The 24,631-nt window shown below is 35.5% G+C and overlaps 1 protein-coding gene and 1 long non-coding RNA gene across 5 annotated transcripts in view; one reads left to right on the plus strand and one right to left on the minus strand.

The window, feature by feature from the left end:
* LOC141377048 (uncharacterized) overlaps positions 1–19,480 on the plus strand; it is a 94,981-nt gene extending 75,501 nt beyond the window's left edge. For 2 of the 3 annotated variants that reach the window (XR_015506341.1, XR_015506338.1), the window contains one exon: positions 19,317–19,480. This is a non-coding gene — a long non-coding RNA (uncharacterized LOC141377048). Of the gene's footprint in view, positions 1–8,053; positions 8,976–19,316 lie in introns of those variants that run through there. The other variant, XR_015506340.1, reaches the window with a different exon arrangement.
* sfrp5 (secreted frizzled-related protein 5) overlaps positions 1–22,625 on the minus strand; it is a 36,357-nt gene extending 13,732 nt beyond the window's left edge. Inside the window, exons 1-2 of one of the 2 annotated variants that reach the window (XR_015504905.1) lie at positions 21,900–22,625; positions 171–1,221 (exon numbers count right to left, since the gene is read on the minus strand). Coding sequence is in view for 1 of the 2 variants with exons in the window: in NM_131858.1 (NP_571933.1) it covers positions 1,144–1,221; positions 21,900–22,425 (604 nt within the window). In the remaining variant the exon portion in view is untranslated. 2 annotated transcript variants of the gene reach the window in all.
* Between the last annotated feature and the right edge of the window lie 2,006 nt (positions 22,626–24,631).

A 24,631-nucleotide genomic window follows, 5' to 3' on the forward strand; every position in this document is an offset into this window, starting at 1 on the left:
TGTTGCTTTCATGATTCCACCACGTTGTTAGTTTCATTTGAGCATGGATTAGTAAGTTTCCAACATGAAATAGCTCTTAATATGCCAATTCAAACAAGAAACATGTTAACAACATGCTAATTCTTGTTGGAAACATGCTAACAACATGCTAGTTCATGTTGGAATCATACTAACAACATGATAATTCATCCTAGAATCATGCTAACAACATGCTAATTTTTTGTTAGAATCATGCAAATTCGTTCTAGAATCATGCTAACAACAGGTTAATTCATAATGGAAACATGCTAACAATATGCCAATTAATGCTAAAATCATGCTAATTCACGTTAGAACTATGTTAATTCATGATAGAATTGTGCTCATACTTAATAATATAATGTAATGTGATTTTTTATTTATGTTGCTTTTAGCTAGCTTGATGCTATTTCAAACTAAATAAACTACTTCCAACAGGCTTTCTCAAGGCAACATGAAGTTTGTCAAAAAACTTTACCTTTCTAGTTTGATTTTAGAATGTTCCAATCATCCCCATCTACTGAATTGGCTCTATCACTGTTTCTCTACTCCAGTCTCCACCTATAGCTGGTGTTTAGTAAACGCACTGGTGCAAATGTCCTGTGGCTGCCGTCACATCATCCAAGTGCATGCTGCACACTGGTGGTGGTGTGGAAAGACAAACCCCCTCATGATTGTGAAGCACTTTAAGTGTATGGCCATACACAATACTGTAAATGCACTATATAAATATGTACATTACATTATATTTGATTGTGTGGATGTCTTTCGCTGACTGTTGGGAACTACAAAAATTAATCACAACTATTACAATTTTCATCAGTTGTTTATTAAATGAATAGAATTAATATTAATATTATTTTTCATTGTTTAAGTATTAATACTGATAATTGCGCAGTAATGCACAGTATAACAGCTTCAGGTCGAATCTGTTCTTTATCATAATGTCACCTTTTATATTTTCCCCCAAAATATTAAAGTGGCCACTTTCCCACACAAGCAAACCGCAGCCTTTCTCATCAATTTTCTCATCACATATTTTTACCATTATGAAGAGAGCGTAACTCTAGAGAGCAGTTATTTAAGTTGTCAAATTTAATGTCTCTATAAAAGTTAATATCTTACCAAAATCACTGGCGCAGTAGTGCTCCATTATGGTGTCGGCTTTCAACTCGTTGTCACAGGGTGGACACACTTTGGAAACTACAGGGGTAAAGAGAAGGAGAGGTAGATAAATTAGTGTCTCGTCTAGTATCAAATAGAAAATCTAGTCATTAGAGACACACACACACAAACCACAATCTTTGGCATTTAAAATAGACTTTAATTGATAATAATACATCTAAAAATATCATACAATATGCTTCAGGTGATCGTGTTTACACTTTTGTGAAATCAACCTTTGAACTGCTTTTTGAGTCATCTCTGCATATTAAAGTTGGCATGAAATAAAGGTTCCAATACTCTTTTTTTATTCTAGTCTGGTCATGACATAAATCAGATTTATACAGCTTTTCAAACGAGGTATTTAAAAAATGTAGGGTGAGGTAAGGTTTGCGTGAGTTTCCTCAGAGTGCCCTGGTTTCCCCCACAGTCCAAAGACATGTGGTACAGGTGAATTGGGTAGGCTAAATTGTCTGTACACTCTCAGAAATAAAGGTACAAGAGCTGTCATTGGGGTGGTACCTTTTCAAAAGGTACACATTTGTACTTGAAAGGTCCATATTGGTGCCTCAAAACTATATATTAGTACCTACAAATTTTAAGAGGAACACTTTTGTACTTTTTAGGGACTAATATGTACCCTTGAGGTATTAATATGGACCTTTTAGATACAAATTTGTACCTTTATTATTATTATTATTATTATTATTATTATTATTATTATAATTAGTGCGGGGAAACCTGTCACTCACAAGACACTGACCAATAGCAAGCCACAAAAATCCAACCAATTCATTAAATTTATTTTCGGCTTAGTCCCTGTAATCTGTAGTGTGGGATCGCCACAGCGGAATGAACTACCAACTTATCCAGCACATTTTTACGCAGTGAATGCCCTTCCGGCCGCAAAAATATAAAAAAATATATAAAAATACCTCTATTGCTAAAGAATTTATGATTTAACATAAATTGGGATCATTTTATAGAGATGGTATCTGCTTAAAATATAATAAACAAATGACAGTTGAATTCAATAGTCCAAAAATGTAAATTAAATAAACTGTGTTCTGCGATTTTCTGGGGAGTAAGTATTCATGCACAAATATTTAATAATCAGAAGTGAAATAGCACTCTATTGTCTTTATTTTATACGTAATACTGACAGTCTTTGTCAAACCTACAAACTTAAGAATGTATGAAATAGTTTAAATTCACTCAAACATCACAGTCCATAAAAACATTTAGAATAGACAATCTTTCATTCATGGTTGTACTTCGCAGTGACTCCACGCATCACATTCTGAAATATGGTTCCTATAGACCCCACTCGACACTGCAGATCCTGCAATGGGACGATGGCGGATGTCCACACTGTGAAATAATGCTGAATTGATATATTGTCTAGCACTAAATACAAATTCAAATTCTCTCAAACAAGTAATTTCCCAAGTGAAGTTTAACAGAGCAAGGAGGTTTTTACAGTATTTTCTATTATATAGTATTACATAATTTTTTCATCTGGTGAAAGTATTATTATTATTATTAATTTATTAATTATTTATTTATTGTATTATAAATAATAATATATTTATTTATTTATTTTTACAAATTTTCTTTCAACTAGGGCTTCTGATTTACTGTTCAATCTACGTTTCGACTCTCACCTATGGTCATGAGCTTTGGGTCATGACAGAAAGGATAAGATCTTGTGGCCGAAATGAGTTCTCTCCCGAGACTGCTGCCCCTACGACTAGGCCACGGAAAAGTAGTTGAAAATGAATGTTATTATGATCAGTATTATTAACCCCACTGCCCTTTTTTGTTGATTGTCTACAAAACAAACCACTGTTGTCCAATGACTTGTCTTATTAATCTAACTTAAAAAGTTAACCTAATTTAATATAAATACATTGATTACTTCTCTGATTTTTCTGCATGATTGCAAAAATAAAAGAAAAATGCATAAAGTGAGCAACTGATTTTATTTTAAAACATTAATCTCTAAATCTCTAAAGCTATTGTTTTCTATGTCCAACTTTCTTTTGTATAAATAAAATCTACATAAAATATAACACAATAAATAAAGCACCCATATCAATGAACATAAACCAAATAAGCAGAAGACATCAAGTAAATGCAGGGGGTTCAACCAGTGGAAATAATGCATAGTTTATCTACTAAAAGATATCGGCCTAAATTTGTTGTCAAACCAATAACAACCGATATTAAAAACAGCAGTTATTGGCCGATATAAATATGGGGACTAATATATCTTGCATCCCTAATCATATTTCACCAAGGACCACTAACCACTGTAGTTTCAATCATTTCAGTGAAAGATTTATGTATCTTTCAAGAGTCAATCAAGGAAACAAAAGGTCAAATGTTTCATATTTACTCCAATTTTGGGCTGGCCAATCAAATAATCTCTCATGTGACTGTTTTAATTCTAAGAGCTCTAATTGGGCTTTGGTTTGGTGGGTTTCTCTGCGGTGCTATACTCTCGCGGGGCAGCGGGCCAGTGCTAATGGAGCTTAATCCACAGCGTTTGAAGACATGAGAGGGGGAGAGTTTTGGCAGCTGCTCGCTTTATTTCCTCACAGACGAAGGGAAGTTATAAAACAAGATTAAGACTTTCGGTGGTTCATCCACTGATCTGTAGTATCCGAATGCATATTGCTGGATCCTAATAAAGCGCAAAGAAAATGTTGCTGGCCTCGCCAAATGACAGGATGTTATAGAGAGCTGAGTATTTCACACTTGCTGCAGACGTACGAAGACGAATGCAGAGGTAAACTTTTATTAGGTGGACGCGAAAACATTCCTCTCGGCCGTTTGACAGTGTAAATGTTCACTGGAACATGCAAACAGCTGTACATGACCCTGGAGCTGATAGTTATTTGCTGATGTTATTTTGGACTGTAGATATGTCACACACATAGAGAGAGTGAAGCTGGAGATGTTTGTTCTGCCACCTACTGGGGGTTGGCTTTCTGTTCAATGGACTTCTGTGTTACTGTACAACAAAAATACTGGACACACTCAAAAAATAAATAATAATAAAGGTTGTCTCTAATTAAAAAAAAACAACCTGTTTAAATTTGGAATCAGATTAAATTTGAAAAATTGCTTCATAATTTACCTAAATTTGGATTTAAATAACCCTGCTTTTTTTAAGAGAATATATATACTGAGATTATATTTATATTTTGCATCTAATGTGGCAATAAGATCTACTGTGCATTTACACAGTGGCGATATTCATTTATGTAAATACACAGAAAACAACACTAACATTATAGCAGACACTGTAAAATGCTCATTCCCACCCACTAGGCTTTTCTGACAGGGTATTCGAATTTCATTGAGTGACAGAATGTTGTGGGACTGCTGTACAGGATCTAATATAAGGCATTATAGATAGCGAAATTTAGCTGTTTTACTTTTAGCGTTTTTTTTAAAGCATGACAGTAAAATATGAACACAGTTATGAATATATTAGAACATATACATGTTTGTTGTAATAATGACAAAAAAAATAGTAATTTGTGCATCTCCTTCTGTGTGAAGCTATGCTGATGTTTTAGCTGGTTTATTCTCTGAAATTATCTTACCCCTTGGTTTCGATAAGGTCCAGAAAAATCTCTGTTTGAAGGGGTGTCTAGCCCTTTCTCTTAGCCCTACGCCTTTAAGCTAAAGATAATTGGGACACCCAAAATAAGGGGTAGGGGTAAGGGGAAGGGCTAAGGGGTAGAATTGGAGCCTTTGTGTAGGCTACTTAGTATTAAGGAAAAAGCCCCAATCAGATAGGGGAATGTCTGTAGCCATGCCTCCATTTTCAGATGTCTTTGTTTTCCCCCATCCACACTAGCACAGAGCAGCAGCATTTTCAAATGAAAACGGCCTCTTCAGCGATTTTAAAAAGCTCAGCTTTCGGCACTCGAAAACTCCGGCGTAGTGTGGACAGATAGTATAACAGTAGCAAAACTTATGCATTTTAAAACTAAAACGTATTAGTGCAAACGGGGCCTACGTTAAGCCGTTAAATTGAATTGTAAGCTGAATACTTGCCAAATAAAATTTTGGGTAAATTATTATGTAATTATTAAGTGTCATCATGGCAAAGACAAAATAAATTAATTATTTAAAAAAATATTATTTTTTAAACTACTAAAAGTTGAAAAAAAAGTCTTCATTCTCTCCAGCACTTGAGAAATATTTGAAATAAAATGTATGTGTAAATACAGTGGAAACCTAAAGTTTACATACACTGTATAAAAAGGCACATAACCATAAAAAAAGTCAGATGTTAATGTAACTAAACCTTTTCTCTTTTAGGCAAGTTAGGATTATCACATTTGCTTCTGTTATGCTAAATAGCAGAATAATGAGAGAGATATTTTTTGAGAAATTGTTATAACTTTTCTTGAAAGTCAAGTTTACATACAATAATATTATTATGCCTCTGAAAAAGCTCAGATGATGGTGTCAAGGTTTTGGAAGTTTCTAAATGGCTAATTGACAGCATTTGAGTTAATTGGAGGCACAACTGTAGAATAGTATTTAAGGAAAACCTCAAACACACTGCTTCTTTTTGTGACAACATGGGACAATCAACAAGACAGAACCTACAAAAAAGCCAGATTACAATTTGCTAAATTACACTGGGGAAAAGACAAATTTTTGGAGACATGTCCTGTGGTCTAATGGAACTAAGATTGAACTGTTTGACCATAAAGACGAGTGTTACATTTAGAGGAAAAAGGGGAAAGCTTACAAGCTTAAGAACACCATCCCAACTGTGAAGTATGGGGACGGCAGCATCATGTTGTGGGGCTGTTTTGCTGCAGGAGGGACTGGTCCACTTCACAGAATAGATAGCATCATGAAGAAAGAACAGTATATAGAAATACTAAAGCAACATCTCAAGAAATCTGCCAGGAAATTAAAACTTGGCCAAAAATGGGTCTTCCAAACAGACCATGACCCTAAGCATACTGCCAAATTAGTGAAAATGTGCTTTAAAGGGCCATGAAACCCCCTCGTTTCAGCAGGGTGTTTTCACACCTCTACTTTGGAAAAAGTCAGAAAAGTGGGCGTGTCCAGCTCTGTTTAGGGGGGAGTGTCGGAGGAACTAAAGTGGGAGGGTGTAGGAGTGTCTATTTGGGCATGCGCGAGTTTCAGAGTCAAAATACACACACACAGGAGAAAGTGATGGTGTTTAACCTACATGGACATCTGTAGTCGAATTATTTGCCAAATTATTAAATGGTGGACTTTAACTGCAGTTTGGCTCTTTCATTCAGGGAATTCATTCATGCCCCTCGCGACAAACGAGATATTTGATTCGAGGAGCTGCTCTAAGCATGTATTTTTCATGCAATGTTTGATACCGCACGGCGAATGAGAGAAAAAAAACCCTCCGCATTTCCCGGAAACTTAGATGCACACGGCAGGTAGTGTCAGAAAGCCGTGTGTGTTATTCCGGTCACTAAATGCGGTAAAAACCCTACACGAGGTTAAAGTTTGGTTGTGGTGCTAACATGTTTACACTCGGTGCAATAGTTAACTTAGTTAGATACGAAAAAACTGAATAAACAAAGAGCACTGGTCGCTCACTTACCAAATCTGTAGAGACAGGACAATAACCAGCAACTAGAGCCGCGTCTTTATGAAGAGAAGACTACAAGCGAATCCAGATCTCAGCGTTTGCAGATGAGAACAGCTCTCAGGTAAACAATAATCCTCCCTAGACACGTAAGTTAAGTTATTGTTGTCGAGTGTCGCGTACACTGTTAATCCTCACGTGACTCCAGATGAGCTCTCACAGAGAGAAAATGAAAACAAAACTTAATGGCAGCAAACTATAAAAGCAACACTTCACGCTTGTTTTGCCAACACAACGTGGTGTCTCTGTCGTGTAAACACGGTGACAGTAATGAATATCAATGAAGTTGCACAATAGAGCGCGCTGATTGGTTTGAACCAAGCCTTAATCATGCATTAATGCATCACACTGTAAGACGTAATAAGACACACTCTGTGACAGACGTCCAGTCTGCACGCTGGAATACACGCTATTATGTCATGACCGTGACGCAGCTTCAAAAATTTGTTTCAAACCGGAAGTACGAATTTGCTTGAAATAACGCAAAAACAACCAATTTACACTTTTTAGTGAAATATAGGTGTCCTAATAGTGTTTTTAGCAGTGTGGGACACATATACGACTGTCAACAGCTCAAAAAATGTGTTTTGGTGTTACGTGACCCTTTAAGGACAACAGAGTAAATGTTTTAGAGTGGCCATCACAAAGCCCTGATCCTCAATCCTATAGAAAATTTGTGGGCAGAGTTGAAAAAGCTTGTGCGAGCAAGACAGCCTACAAATCTGACTCCGTTACACCAATTCTGTCAGGGGGAATGGGCCTAAATTCCTTCAAACTATTGTGAGAAGCTCGTAGAAGGATACCCAAAACATTTGACCAAAGTTATACAGTTTAAAAGCAAAACTAAAACAAAAAATACCAAGGAAATGTATGTAACTTATGTCTAGAAATAAATAAAAAATTCTCAAAAAAAAAAAAAAATCACTCATTATTCCAGCATTTAGTGCATGTAAATCATAGGTAATCCTAACGGACCTAGAACGTTTACTATGATTTACCACCAGACATTTTTTATAAATAGTAATTATGTAAAAATTTTTTAGAGTGTATGTAAACTTCTGGTTTCTAACTGTACGTATTATCTTCTGCAAAAAAGTTATTTTGCTTGGATTTTCCTTTCTAAAAAGTATCTGATGGTTTTGATTCAGTTATTATTATTGTCCTTCCGCCAGCTGATTGAACCTATCCGGGTGTGTTTTCCAGTTTTCAAAGCTTCCGGGCTCCTATCACATCATCGATTCCCTGAACCGAGTAATTAGGAAGAATGCAGGATGTGGCTAGTGAAGATTTGGAAAAGTCATTCCGTTATAAAATACCAAAGGCTCTATTGGATCCCTCTGACAGAACAAACCGTGACCAGATTGGCCGAAGCTTGAAATTCCCCACTGAAATCAACCGCACAATGATGTGTGTGTGTTATATCTGATCTCTGAGGTGGCGAATGTGATTTTGCCATTTACTCGGCGCAGGTCCACCCTTCCAGCGCACAAAACAAAAGCATCTGGTAACAAGAACTTACATGGCTCGTCTCCAGACTCCCCCTTCCAGGTTAAAAAGCAAGGGTCAGAGTTTATCACCCCAGCCTCGAGCGCAGCCTCAGCGCTAGATAATGAGGCGAGAGGTCAGAGGTCGCCAGGCTTCAGTGCACAGGTCGTGGGGAGTTGAACCCCTCTGTAAGTTTCAACCGTCAGTTGGTCCCGGAGCAGAGATTCCCATACATTAAGCGTTGGGGCGGGCGGGAGACTGGCACACACTGATCATGTTGTGGAAGCAGCTTTATGTCGCGCTCTCAATCAGACTTGCAGGTCATAGCGAGCTGCATTCTTCAAGCCCAATGTCTTATTTGCACTGCAGAGTGATTTATTGTTTTTCGGGGTGACTCGCTGGCTGGATGCCCAGAAGAAACTGAGCCAAAGCATGTGTCAGGAGACTGAGGGAGGGTTATTCTGCAAACCCACGTTTCGCAATTGCCAGTTCACAGACTGAGTGATATCAGAGAATTTTTTTTTATTATAATTATTTAATTCCTACAATAGATGTCATGTTAAAAAGCTCAACTGAACAGCTTGTGGAAAATCTTTAGTGACACATTAAAAAGCTGTGGACTTAAGCAGTTTTTGCAATCTAAAACCATTGTCTGGCAAATCTTTTTTTTTTTTGACCAATAGATTATAAACAAAATGCTATTCATTGCTCCAATTTTTAAGGGGAGTTTGTAAGATTTGCAAGTCTGATTTAACAATTTTAACTTTATTTTGTGCAATTATGAGTTGATCTAATTAATTAATTGACATTAATTGGATTAATTGGATAAATTAGGTTTAATCATTTTGTGTCATGTTCCCAGCTGATTGAAAGTAGCAGATGTATTTTAGTTCATACATTTATATTTTACAATTCTAGCCGATTTCAAATGTGTGTATCTGTTCTATATATACAGTTGAAGTCAGAATTATTAGCCCCCCTTTGAAAAAATCTTCTCTCTGTTAAACAGAAATTGGGGGAAAAAAACTATATATATATATATATATATATATATATATATATATATATATATATATATATATATATATATATATATATATATATATATATATATATATATATATATATATATATAACTATAATATTATATAACTATATATATATATATATAGTTTTTTCCCCCAATTTCTGTTTAACAGAGAGAAGATTTTTTCAAAGGGGGGCTAATAATTCTGACTTCAACTGTTTATATAGAACAGATACACACATTTGAAATCGGCTAGAATTGTAAAATATAAATGTGTATATATATGTATGTATATATATATATATATGTATATATATATATATATATATATATATATATATATATATATATATATATATATATATATATATATATATACATACATACACACACACACACACACACACACACACACACACACACACACACACACACACACAGTTAAATATATACAGTTGAACTGAGAATTATTATATAAGAATTATTTTTTTTTAAATATATATTTCCCAAATGATGTTTGACAAAGCAAGGAAATTTTAACAGTATGTCTGATAATATTTTTTCTTCTAGAGAAAGTCATATTTGTTTTATTTCGGCTAGAATAAAAGCAGTTTTTAATTTTTTATGAACCATTTTAGGGTCAAAACAAACAGAACAAACCATCGTTAAACAATAACTTGCCTAATTACCCTAACCTGCCTAGTTAAAGGTGCACTAGGTGATCTTCGACAATGCTAACAGCTTAGCATAAATCTCTGAATCACAAGCTGCGTCCTAAATGGCACACTATACACTATGCACTCATGCACTATGTACTTATGCACTTACACACTCAACAGGATAGTATATGTATGTAGTGTTGTCCCAAATGGCACACTAATGTTTTTTTTACTAAGTGGAAATTCAAACCGTTTCCCTGATGACGTTTGACGGTTGCCAAATCAGTGAAATAAACAACTGAATTATCAAATAATACCTGCCGTAAGTACTGCCGTATTCACCATCGGGAGGCGCAATAATCACTCTCGTAGGAGAATTTTGCTTTCACCATCCAAAATAAATAAAGTTATTCAACATGTGCGTCCGATAGCTCCGCCCTTTCCGCTACGTAAGCAAACCTGCGTTCGTTGAGTGCGTGAAGTGTCCATCATTACACACTTCATTTTAGCGGCTGAATGAGTACATCATCCGGGTAATTAAAGTGCACTTATTATTTTTAGAATTTTCAGTGTGAACACACTACTTACACTATTCATACTACAAAATGGCGTAGAATACAGGGACTAGAATATAGGGACGCAGCTACAGTCTCTCCCCTGCTGTCTAGAGCCACGCCTCCTTAAATACAGCACAGCAAAAGAACCCTCTCTCATGTGTTAAAAGCAACTAGAGCTTGTCTGGCGGCGTGCAAGCAAACTGACATGCTATTTCAGAGCAAATATGTAGTTGCATGGTAAACAATATAGGGTCAGACTAGGTGGAATATCGCTATTTACTTGTGTTTTGTTGTTAAACTAATTAAAATCTACTTTATCGATGCTGTAAAAGGTCCCTTATAAAACTGAAAATAGTTTTATTAATCTTTCATCAGAAGATTTTAGTGGCTGAACAACACTTCTGTGAAGATATAACCCATTTGTAACAACAACATTTACCGTTACATCAGCTTTGTGTGAAGCTAAAACAGTTTTAAAACAGAACATTACCTGTCTAAGAGAAATCCTTCAGCCATTGTTTCATCCTTTCTCCAGCGTGCAAAGGTAACTACAATATTGATTCAGGTTTTTAAAAAGTTTTGATTCAGCAGGTTTTTACCGATCGCGCACGTGCTCTCTCTCGCAAACGCGCGGCGGTCGGCGGAGCTGTTTACAAACGGCTGCGCAGTTGTTCAAATCTGCATTTGCTGACAGACAGATTGGGCTACTTATCGAAATTATGAGAGATGTCGGTCTGACTCAATTTAATTGGATGAACATTTTTTAGTTTTATGCCTTGCCCAAAATATAAAAATACATATAAATACATTTAGATCATTTACTTTAATCGTTACTATTAGACTGTGAAGAGACCTTCAGAAACAAAAAATGCTTCTGAAGATAATCACCTACTGCACCTTTAACCTAATTAACCTAGTTAAGCCCTTAAATGTCACTTTAAGCTGTATAGAAGTGTCTTGAAAAATATCTAGTCAAATATTATTTACTGTCAACATGGCAAAGATAAAATAAATCAGTTATTAGAAATTAGTTATTATAACTATTATGTTTAGAAATGTGTTGAAAAAAAATCTCCATTAAACAGAAATTGGGGGCAAAAAATAAACAGGGGGGCTAATAATTCAGATGGGCTAATAATTCTTACTTTAACTGCATGTTACCGGCAATGTGTGTAATTCCCTATTGTATAGCATGCCAAGAAAATGTATATAATGCATTAGTTAATATTGCAAAGTAATACTTTTTATATATTTTTAAATAATTTGAAATCAATTAGGAAATTACCATGGCAACTTTAATATTAAATAGTTTGGTGTTTATCTTTGGCTCACAGCTCTTAATGATGTTTAGTTTTTGGTCCTTCAAATGATTAAGTTTGGGCCCCCCTGGTATAGAATGACAGGTATCATTTAACCGAAGTGTCAGAGGAGCACAGCAAAATATTGATCATTACGTATTTTAAAGTGGAAGGAATACGAAATAAAGCATGTGATATTCTTACCTGAAAAACAATGACAACAGAACTGAGATTGAAGTATTTGTTAGGTAAGACTGGAATGGCATTTAGAAATGTACTTAATTTTCTTCTTTCATACAAAACACCTTATGTATTAGGCACTTTGGTCTTGCACATTTCACATATTTCACGAATTAGTGAAGAACCTCAGCCGGATAATATACACTGATGCTGTGAGAAGAATGATGGCAATATTGTCTGTGATGTGGTAATGTAGTGGTCACCAAACTTATTCCTGGAAGGCCGGTTTCCTGCAGATTTTTGTTCCAACCCTAATCAAACACACCTGAACAAGCTAATCAAGGTCTTACTTGGTATATTTGAAACATCCAGGCAGGTGTGTTGAGGCAAGTTGGAGCTAAACCCTGCAGGGACACCGGCTCTCCAGGACCGAGATTGGTGACCCCTGTGGTAATGGAACCTCGTACCTCAATCTTACAATAACGTTCAACACTCACGTGCTTCGATCGCCATCAAACAACGACCCAAGCGTCACCACCAACATTACTACTGAGAACAATTGGGGGGTGGGAGGTCAGTTACATACTAGTTGGCACACGGCAACTCTGCATTCTATAGAATGCCTAGGCCAGTGGTGTCCAAACTCGGTCCTGGAGTGGCTGCATCCTGGCGAGTTAACTCCAACCCTAATCAAACACACCTGAACCAGCTAATCAAGCTCTTACTAAATATACTAGAAACTTCCTGGCAGGTGTGTTAAAGCAAGTTGGAGCTAAACATAGCAGGACACCGGCCCTCCAGGACAGAGTTTGGACACCCCTGGCCTAAACAGTGTATAAAGTAGTAACCATTTTATACTTTGACATAGGGCTGTGCAATTAATCGAAAATCTGGTTTCGATTTTGGCTTCTAATGATTTTGAAAAACCATTAATCGAGATACACGATTATTGCATCATACAGCCCCCTTTCCAGCTGTACACATTTGTTGCTCCGCAAAGCTCAGTTCCACATGAAAATGACTAAAAGCATGTACCGTAGTGAATCTTTTGCAGCACGGGATGCGCATCATTCATATTTTTAAAAGCGCGAAAGAGCACATTAAAAGCCTCGGACAAGCTCGGAGACGAGCAGAGCACACGCATCTAATGCCTTCTTAATGTCAAACAACAAAAGGAGAAAATCCCTCACTGCTCTTGACTAAATGTTTTTCCTTACAGTGACGATGCTTAAAGCACAGTTTAAACAACAGATTTAATAACTCATTTCTAATAACTGATTTCTTTTATCTTTGCCATGATGACAGTACATTATATTTTGCTTGATTTTTTCAAGATACTAGTATTCAGCTTAAAGTGACATTCAAAGGCTTAACTAGTGTAATTAGGCAAGTCATTGTATAACAGTAGTTTCTTCTGCAGACAATCAAAAGCATACATTTCTTAAAGGGGCAAATAATATTGAGTTATTAAAATAGGTTTCAAAATATTTAAACTTGCTTTTATTTTAGCTGAAATAAAACAAGTAAGCCTTTCTCCAAAAGAAAACAATATTATAAGAAATATTATGAAAAATTCCTCTGTTAAACATCATTTGAGAAATATTTATATATTAAAAAAAAATCACAGAAGGGTGAATAATTTTTACTTCAGCTGATAATTGTTTTGATTAATCATGATTACAATTATGACCAAAATAATCGTGATTAAGATATTTCCCATAATCGAGCAGCCCTACTTTGACATTTTTTTAGTCATTATACATTTCCATTTTATAGAATGCTGGATTTCACACATTGCCGGTGACGTTAATATGTTTATGAAAGTTCACAATGAATATATCTCAGTTAACTACACATTCAAGATAAAAGAGTCATTATAATGATTTCAAGAGAGTAACTGAACTTGTTTCTAAAAAAAAGGGTATTTTCTTAAATTGTTATCCAAAACAAAAGTTGCATATTTAACCAGCTTTTATATTTTTGCAGCAAAACTTTTTTACAGAGTTTTTATTCATTCATTCATTTTCTTTTCGGCTTAGTCATTTTATTAATTTGTACACACTCATTCACACTCATATACTACGGAAAGTTTAGCCTATACCAATTCACCTGTACCACATGTCTTTGGACTGTGGGGGAAACCGGAGCACCTAGTGGAAACCCACACGAAAGTGGAGAGAACATGCACTGACCCAGCCGAGGCTCAAACCAGTGAACTTCTTGCTGTAAGGCGAAAGCACTACCTACTACGCCACCGCCTCACCACAATCTTTTTTACAAAAACCAAATAAATTGTATCCCTTACCTGTTGTAGCTTGTATTTTTCTAACAAAATCAGAAGCTTTGTAGTAGTAGCTCTTGACGTCAGTACTGTCTCTTTACAATAAATCACTTGCTGCCTTACTCAGTCTAAATTTTGAATGAACATGTCTGTTAAATGACTAATAGTAAAGTTCATTTTTTTACACTCACCAGCCACTTTATTAGGTACACCTGTCCAACTGCTCTTTAACACAAATTTATAATCAGTCAATCACATGGCAGCAACTAAATGCATTTAGGCATGTAGACATGGTCAAGACCATCTGCTGTAGTTCAAACCGAGAATCAGAATGAGGAAGAAAGGGGATTTTCTTATGGCTACTTCCAGCAGGATAACCTGCGATGTCATAAAGCACGAATCATCTCAGACTGGTTTCTTGAACGTGACAATGAGTTCACTGTACTCAAATGGCCTCCACAGTCACCAGGTCTTAATCCAATAGAGCACCTTTGGGACAAATCTGCTGCAACTGTGTGATGCTATTATGTCAATATGCATCAAAATCTCTAAGGAATATTTCCAGTATCTTGTTGAGTCTATGCCATGAAGGATTAAGGGAGTTCTGAAAGCAAAAGTGGATCCAACCCAGTACTAGTAAGGTGTACCTAATAAAGTGGCCGATGAGTATACATGCCTGTATATATGAAAATATCTACATAGACATTTTTAAAAACCATGACAGCCCTGGTCTCCCCTATTGTTCATCTAAAAGTTATAAAGCACATTTAAAATGTCGTCAAACCACTAAGCAATGACATCTATCACTGAGAACCTCTCACAGTTTTTCATCTTGGATAAAGTGTAGGTGGATGATGTTTTTAAGTCCTCACTATTTCCTCTTCCTACATGTGTTTCCGTGTCCGAGTGATTTCCGCATCGCTGACTTTCTGTATCACAGTTTATGGGGAAAATGTTCTGTTTAAACTATGCGCAGGTCATAATTTTATGGCTCATTTGGACCCTTGAAGTTATGAGCAGCAACACTTTGGACATAAAACATTAATCAGGATGAAAAACTGCTGTGATTTATGTCTGTTTAAATGTGCAGTGAGCGGAGACGGAGACAGGTTTACATGTCTTTCCCAGTCACCCCTCAGGCAGCAGCGCTTCTGCTTTCACCACAGTATAGCTAACAATGCAACACACATGTACTGTGAGACTATGGCTCTTGTGTTTAGCCAAAAATTTGTTATCTTAGTACTGTACAATGTCGTCTTGAAATCCTTTAGGTAACCCACTAGTGTCATCATGATTTTTAAACCTGTTTTTACAGTGACTCAACTTTGTTATCCAATTTAGGGAAACTAAAATTGCAGCAAGGTGCCATAACACAGGCAAAGTTCCATGTACACATTACCAAGTTTTTATCATAAAACATACAATAAATCAATTTCCAGATACTTTCCCTCTCTGTTGGACTCATTTAATAGCTTAACAGCCGCCATAATAACAGAATGTCTAATTATTTTTTTCCTGCATTCATTTACTGTTTTTTAGCGTAGTCCCTTTGATCTGGGGTCTCCACAGCAGAATGAACCGCCAACTTATCCAGCATATGTTTTAGGCAACGGATGCCCTTTCAGCTGCAATCCATCACTGGGAAACAACCATACACACTCATTCACACACATGCACCACGGTCAATTCAGCTTACCCAATCCACCTATAGCACATGTCTTTGGACTGTGGGGAAAACCGGAGCACTCTGCAAACTCCACACAGGAATGCCAACTGACCCAGTCAAGCCTCGAACCTGTGACCTTCTAGCTGTAAGGCGACAGCACTACCTACTTTACCACCGTGTCACCCTGCCCTACATATAGAAACTCTAAAATGACGTCCTAATGGCAACAACTGAAACACAGAACACAATGGGTGATCCGGAGTGCATAGAATACCTTGGGCTCTCTTTAAAACATAGTTTTGGTAAACAACCATTGGCCCAGTTTGGTTAAAACTGATAACCTTGCATGCCACCTACACAAGGCTACTCAACCTCTTCTTATTGGACAGATTCAGATTACTGTACCAAGCTACAACACAATACAATTCAATAAATGGTTTACAAAACAGTGCCATCATAGAGGAACCCTAAATGATCTTTGTCTCTTTAGAAATAAGCAGAAAAGGTTTGTCTTAGTCCTACACTGCTTTAAAAAAATGTGCAATTTATTTATGTCAAATATATGTTTTCTAACACAAAAGTGTAATAAAACAGAGCAGCAAAAATAATAATGATTTCCAGACAGGTTTCCACAAACACACCCTTCCTTTTCCATTCTTCAGTAAGCACATAGCCCAGCCTAGGTCTAAACAATTTTGCTTGAGCATCGATTTTGCAATGTGTTCATCTGCAATAGTCACGTCACAGGATTAGATTATATATTAAAGACTAATAGATAAAGATATTGTTATTTTTTTAAATTATTTACACAATGATGACCATGTTATTTTAAATTTAATTGTTAAATTTCTGTACTGTTTGTCTTCCCAGAAAACCATTTCCTTTTGTTTTTTTTTTTTTTTTGCTCTGTCGCATTTATTCTTTATTCATTCATTTCCTTGTCGGCTTAGTCCCTTTATTAATAAGGGGTCGCCACAGCTGAATGAACCACCAACTTATCCAGCAAGTTTTTTTGCAGCGGATGCCCTTCCAGCTGCAACCCATCTCTGGGAAAGATCCACACACACATTCACACACACACACTCATACACTACGGACAATTTAGCCTACCCAATTCACCTGTACCGCATGTCTTTGGACTGTGGGGGAAAACCGTAGCAAAGGGCATGTGCACTGCACAGGTTGAGCCCTATGTGTGCATGTGCCTGACTCGATGGCAGGGAGAACATGCAAACTCCACACAGAAACGCCAACTAAGCTGAGGTTCAAACCAGCGACCTTCTTGCTGTGAAGCGACAGCACTACCTACTGCGCCACTGCCTTGCATTTATATATGCTTTTAATTTATTACATTTCATCCGGATACACTGCATAGAAAAGGACTTGAACAACCTCTTCAATCTGTATATTCATGAAATCTTTCCAAATAGAGCTATTTAAATCATCTACTGTAATTATTTTCATATTGTAATATGTATCGCAGCAAAACAAAATATCGCAATGTCAGAATTTTATAATATCGTGCAGACAAACCAAATCAGTTCCACTAAAATTAGCTGCTGCTGCATTTCAAACTGGGATCTAAGAAAATATTTTATTATAATAAGTTGCATGATTCAGCTTTAATGTCTCCTGGATGTTGTAATAAGATTTTTTAAAGAGCCTCTTATTTTGCTGTTTGTAAAACGCGATCTCACGGCAGTTTGTAACTTTTTGATTTAGGGGATAATTTGTATGAAATCGTACATTCTCATTCATAAAATTTAGCACGATTTGCTTATCCCCATTGACGATTGGGTTTAGGGGTGGGGTTGAGTGGGGTTGTGTCCAGTCTGATTTATCGGTATGTAGACAGCCTGTTTGTTTTATTTTCTACCCTTTTATGTTGAGCCAAATTAATTGTCTCAATTTCAATATCAAAATGTGACCCTAAGAAAATTATGTAAACTTGCTTAAACCCAATGGCATCATCAAACAGAACAACAAACATAAACATTTTCCGGCAGGTTTCAACAAACATGCCCCTCTTCAACCATTGGTCATCAGTTTCTGCATATTAAAATAGTAACTATTTTAACTTTAAAATTCTAATGAATAACTACCCCACCAAGAAAAAATGTTTGGATTGCATTTCTTAACTCCTAATGATTATGTCGCTAATCAAAAAAAAATCTGTTATTTTACTTTTTTTTTTTTTTTTTTGGCAGCTAGGGTGCCAGAAAAAAAAAGTAAAATAACGTCCGTTAAATTACAGACATTTACAGCAAAATAACAGACTTTAAATGACAGAAATTTCCTTAAATTCAAATAATCTGTAAATTTCTGTAATTTACCTTCTGTTATTTTACAGTGAATGTCTGTAATTTACCGGCTGTTATTTTATGTTTTTTTTTTTTACAGTACCCTAGCTGAAAGAAAAAAATAACTTTTTATTTTATTTTTTTACAGTGTAGTTAACATGCTCAATGCATTTTTTTCAACACATCCCATAATTTCTAAAATATCATTATTTAAAACAGTCATTCTTTAAATGACTTTAACAGTCATTATTTAAAACAGTAAAAATGTGGTCAATCGTTTGGTAGAGCGGCAGTCAAAGGGTTAATAAGGCATTATTGAATAATGAACTGTGATTAATAAAGCCTGTACACAAGTATTGTTCATACAGTGTAAAAAAAAAGCATGTACATTAGCAGTTTTCCATAGTTTCTGATTAATGTTTTTATTTTTTTCTATTTATTTAAGCTTTTCAATTGTATAATGGCACCTAGATCGTTCCTCCAACAATGTTTAACCTTGAAAAAATTGAAAAGTGTCTTTTGTTAACATTTTTAACAATTTAAAGTGATATATTATCTGGGTTGGTGTTTTAAATTACAGTACAAACATCTTGTAATAAACTGCCAGTGCATTTTCTGTTATTTTACAGGCTTATTTTTCTATATATTATTTCTTATACAATATATTATTTCAAACTACTAAAATGTCAATTAAAATTTACATCAGAAGTCGACAGACCAAAGATCAAGGTCCCATGATACATATGTAAATAAACAGAAAACCCCTAATTGTTAATTAACAGAATAATTTTTAGAGTGTACTTAGAGTTTGTTAGTAAAAACATTAACTAAAATAATGAAACCTTATTGTAAAGTGTAATCATAAAATCTAAAATCTAGCTAATCTGAGAAGCCAATTGCATTGTATTTATTTTAAGAAACTCCTCTATTTGTTGGATGAATATTTTTTTTTTCAAGTGTCTTTTTATTTCACTGTCCGCTGTGATTTACTGGAATCTATCATTTACTGTCAGCCTCCAGAAACAGCCTGCGAAACAAGTCTGTGGCTCTGGCTGTGAACAGGCCGCATCCCAGCATTTCACCTCAAACCACAGGGGAAAAAACAGTTCTTCATGTGTCCCTGCTCTGCCGCTGGTGTGTGCCTGAGCTGAAGACTGCAGGCCGTGTCAAACGAGGGGTTTGTGCTGTCATGTTATCTCTAGAGTCCTGTTTCACGTCGATGTGCACACTCCAAAACACACACCAAAACACGCATTGCTCTGAATGCTTGGCCACCGTCCGGCTGCGATATGGAAAGCACATTTCACTCGCTTCTGCTAGTTTTCAAACTCTCAGTATCATGTAATTTCAGAACCGCTATGGCTGTAATCGATATTGTCTCGAAGGTCCCTCTACTTGCTCTTGCGTTTGCTGCAATTTTAAGGAGCTTATTTTTCCAACAGAAGCCAAGCTACTTAACTTGGAAGTATGAAAACAGTGTCGTGGAGTCACTTCTTTTTTTTCTTTCAAAAGCCCCCTTTTTTTTTCTTCGTCGAGAACACTGTAATCCATCAAATCTGTGCAGTGAAGAAATAAGCCATGTGCATGTTTACTTAAACGATTATTACTAAATTGCGACATACCACAGGCTTCTATTGTATTTATACACATTTTTTTTATGTAGTGATTAATAAGTGATGCAAACCTTACCCATACTGTAAAGAAAAAATGACAACAAATCATTTTATTTTTTCAACTAATTTTAGTAAGTTGATCAGGTTTCAAATACATTTTTCAATATTTGACTAGATATTTTTAAGGCACTTCTATACACCTTAAAGTGACATTTAAAGGCTTATCTAGGTTAATTAGGTTAATTAGGCAGGTTAGGGTAATTAGGCAAGTTATCATATAACAATGGTTTGTTCTGTAGACTATCGAAAATATAAAGCTTATATTATATAAGGTATTTTTTTTACCTTAAAATGTTTTTTAAAAAAATAAATAATTGCTTTTATTCTAGCCGAAATAAAACAAATAAGACTTTCTCCAGAGGAAAAAATATTTTCAGACATACTGTAAAAATTTTCTTGCTCCTTTAAATATAATTTGGAAAATATTTAAAAAAAGAAGAAACATCAATGGGGGTTTAATAAATCCGATTGCAACTGTAAGTTGAGACGACAAGTACAGTTTATTTGATTTACTAAAAAAATTAAGGCAGCAATATGTTTTTTTACAGTGAATAAAATAAGAATATTGTCTTTTGTTATTATATAAGGATGTTATACAGTATTTCGGCACAGTTGTTTTAAAACTTTATAGTTTATACACAGCATATATAAGCACACTCCTTACAAATTTATCTTTTTAATTAGGAAGTTATACAATATTATATTTGTGCATATACATTAGATTAGTCAGTACTGAAGCCACATTTGGAGCTTATCTAAGAAAAAACTAGTACACCCAAATTTATGTTATAGAAAAATATTAAATACAATTTTTAAAAAAAGAGGAAAAAAGAAGCAAAAAAAAATTAATAATATAGTTGAAATTTTGTAGATTGTATTTATTTTATTATTATTTTTTGCAATATTTAGCTTGAATTAATTTGTTTCATCTTTCGATGCTAAAGATGTTCTGTGGCTAAAATATTTTTTTTATTAAATATATCTGTTTAATAAATGTTTGTTTTGTTTAAATGCACAATAATACAAAGCCAATATTCCCTTAGAAATTAATAGAATATTTATTTTCAAAATGGGGTGTACTCATATATGCTGAGCACTGTATATATTTAAATAAAAATGAAAACAGCATTTTACAGTAAATGTGATTAATTTTAAGCGCAACATACAGTATGATACATTAATTTAAATATCACTTTGCATGTAGTATTTTTACAAATCAGACAATGAACACAGTAATCTGATAAGGATCAAAATTAATTTATTTCTCCATTTAGAATGCTATAATTCTTAAATAGTTGTAATTTAATATTGATTTAGCAATGCCCTTAAGCCTTCCCTGAGCACTAACTACACTCTCTTTCTCTTTTAGAAAAGTCCTTCTCGTCTCAGTGAGGCAGAGTAATGTTCAACTTTTCAGACTAATTAGTGATCCAAAGGGTTTGGCTGCCTGGCTAATTGGAAACCTAAATGCACGATTAAACAAAGAGAGAGAGGCAAGGCTCAGCAGGAACGCTCCTCTCCACATTCCACATAAGATGTTTGCTTTAGATAGTGAAAGTTTTTTGTCCTTCCAAGAGCTTTCCTTAATTTTACTTTCTCAAGAGCCTCAAGCTAAATAAAAGACAAGGATATTCACCAATGGGTCTTATTGTATATAAAATAAGAAGGTTTGAATGAAGCAAGTGCTAATGCTTAATGAACATGTTTACATATAAAATTGTCATATTCTTTAAGACTTATTAAAACATTTTTAATAAATTACAGATTTTGGGGTTTTTTTTGTTGCTGTTTTTTAAAATATTAATTTAGGTTTGTCATATATGCCTTGCACTCATTTCATAAAGCATCTCCTTTGCCATTTTTAGGCAATATTACTTTCATAAAATCAAAATTCTAAAACCACACTATTCTTGCAGGTCCTACCTGGAGTCTGAGTGACGTGTCCTGCGGAGAACTGCATAGGAATGCATAGATCATTATCGATGGGGAACTTCTCACACTGTAGCATCTCCGGCCAGGGAAAGCCGTAGGTCTCCATGACCGGGGCGCAGCTGTCCCGCACCGCCTCACACAGAGACCTGCAGGGGTAGATGGGCCGGTCCAGGCACACCGGAGCAAACAGTGAGCAGAGGAACACCTGCGTGTCAGCGTGGCATCGCTTTGCTAGAAGCGGCACCCAGCTGCCAGCCTGCTGCTTGACCTCAGGCATGGTCTCGTGGTCCAATAGGTTTGGCAGGCGCATCTTTTTGTAGCCCACGTTGTAGCAGAGCCGCAGGTCGGCTGGGATATCCACACACTGCGGCTGCTTGGCATAGAAGCGGCCGCTGTGGAAATTGTCCGACTGCCAGCTGTAGTAGTCGTACTCCTCTGCCGAAGAGGCTGAAGTGAGTAGAACCAGCGCCAGGGTCACAGCCTGGGTCAGAGACACCTGCCTCTTCAGCTCCGCCATCCTCTGCTGTGATTCAGGAGAACGGGGGGGTAAGTGTAAATCAAAATTTTCAAAATCTAAATGTTAATCCTTTTTTTTTGTTGTGTTTAAGAAATAAAATAAAAATCTGGGGTTTCCCTCCTTTTCTGCTTCTGTCCTGTGGTTTAACAGAAACTGCAGCAGAGCTCTTGTCTAGTTTGACTGAAGTGCACCTAGTGTGTAAAAGCCAGTGGACTCAGGGCCCTATGAGCTGACAAGCCCTGAGTAACTCGCCCACCCACCTCCCACTGGTTTCCCCTGTCCACTATAAGCCCCACCCCCTCTCAGGGACTCATCCAACGGCAGCGCAGTGGGCGGGACCCCTGCAGCCCACCCCCCTCGCAGACTCTTTAGCAGGCAGACCAAGCAGTCATTCAGTTTCTCTTTAGGACACACTGTGGTTTTCCACTCTCGTCTTGTGCTCTGGCCTTTCACATTCTGCTTGATTAGGAAATGATCAGAACAACATTCAGGTCAGGGCTGTGCTGTGCTGTTTAAGATATGCTAATGCTGCCGCTGGATGTGAATGGAGGCCAGCTTTCTCTCTCTCTGTCTCCTTCTATCATTCGCTGTCACACTGTGAGGCCCAGAATTCAGCCCACAGACAGCCAGCAGCAGGGGGCCGTGCTGCCATATTACAGCCACACAAATTGAGAACTGACACTGACAGATCTTTATCTGTTAGCACTTTTGTGTTTGTCTGTTTTATTTTTGTGCGGCGAATGTGATTGTTTGTTTCTGCTAAGTGAAATAAGACATTGTCTGTGTTGGTTATCTAAAGTAAAACAGATTTTGCTCATATCTCATATGAACTGAATGAACTCAAAAAAATATTTTTGCTGCTTGTTCAAACTACTTTTTTTTTTTCGAATGAGCTGAATCAACACAATTCTTGAGTTTTTACCTAATTGTTTTATGTTCAGTCCACTTAAGTTTGTAAAAACAGTTAACCTAATCAATTTATGCTGGGACAACATGAAGGAATTGTGTGGAACGCAGCATTCAGTGTGTTTTCCTTTTTTATATATAAATAACAACTTAAAGAGATATATCTCACAAATGTGCATAACTATTCACCTTCAAGTGGTTTAAAACATTTTTGAGATTCTTACCATCCACAAGTGCATTTAAAAATCTATTTATTTTTATCCATCACAGACTCATAACTTGGTAAATAGTGAAAATAAAGACATTTGAGATATATACAGGTAAAGAAAATTATTCTGTTCATCAAGGCGGCATTTATTAAATGTAAAAAAAATAATAATAAAAATAAAAAATAAAATAAAATAAAAGTTAAATTGTTAATTTATTGCTTATTGTATGTAGTTAAAAATGAAAATATTACTCCAGTCATTGTTGCTTTTGTTACTGTTATCATTAATAATAATAATAATAATAATAATAATAATAATAAAACAACAACAACAACAATAATTAATATTAGAGTAATTTCTGAAGGATCATGTGACTCCGAGGACAAGTAATGAAGCTGAAAATATGTCTTTGAAAAAATTATCAAATTAAACTGTTAAACAGTTATTTTTATAGTGCAATAACATTTTACAATTTTACAATTTGCTCTGTATTTTTGATTAAATAAACGCAGCCATGGTAAGCAGAAGAAACTTGTTTTAAAACTTTTAAAAATCCTACTGACCCCAAACTTTTGACCGGTAGTATACAGTATAATAATATATACAGTATAATATATAACGGAGGCTTCATTTTGTGGAAGCTATGATACATTTTCAAGTTGCAGATTCTTTGATGAAGTAAAATAAATAAATAAATAAATAAATAAATAAATAAATAGTTTAAGTTAAAATTATTAGCCCCCCATTGATTTTTTCCTTTCTTTTTAAATTTTTTCCCAAATGATGTTTAACAGAGCAAGGACATTTTTACAGATAATATTTTTTCTTCTGGAGAAAGTCTTAGTTGTTTTATTTCAGCTAGAATAAAAGCAGTTTTAAAGTTTTTAAACATCATTTTAGGGGCAAAATTATTAGCCCCTTTAAGCAAATTTTTTTTGATAGTCCACAGAACAAACCACCGTTATAAAATAACTTGCCTAATTACCGTAACCTGCCTAGTTAACCTAATTAACCTAGATAAGCCTTTAAATGTCACTTTAAGTTGTATAGAATATGTATCTTAAAGTATTATTTACTGTCCACATGGCAAA

Source organism: Danio rerio, chromosome 13, assembly GCF_052040795.2.
Source record: "Danio rerio strain M-AB ecotype USA chromosome 13, GRCz13ab, whole genome shotgun sequence".
Taxonomy (NCBI): domain Eukaryota; kingdom Metazoa; phylum Chordata; class Actinopteri; order Cypriniformes; family Danionidae; genus Danio; species Danio rerio.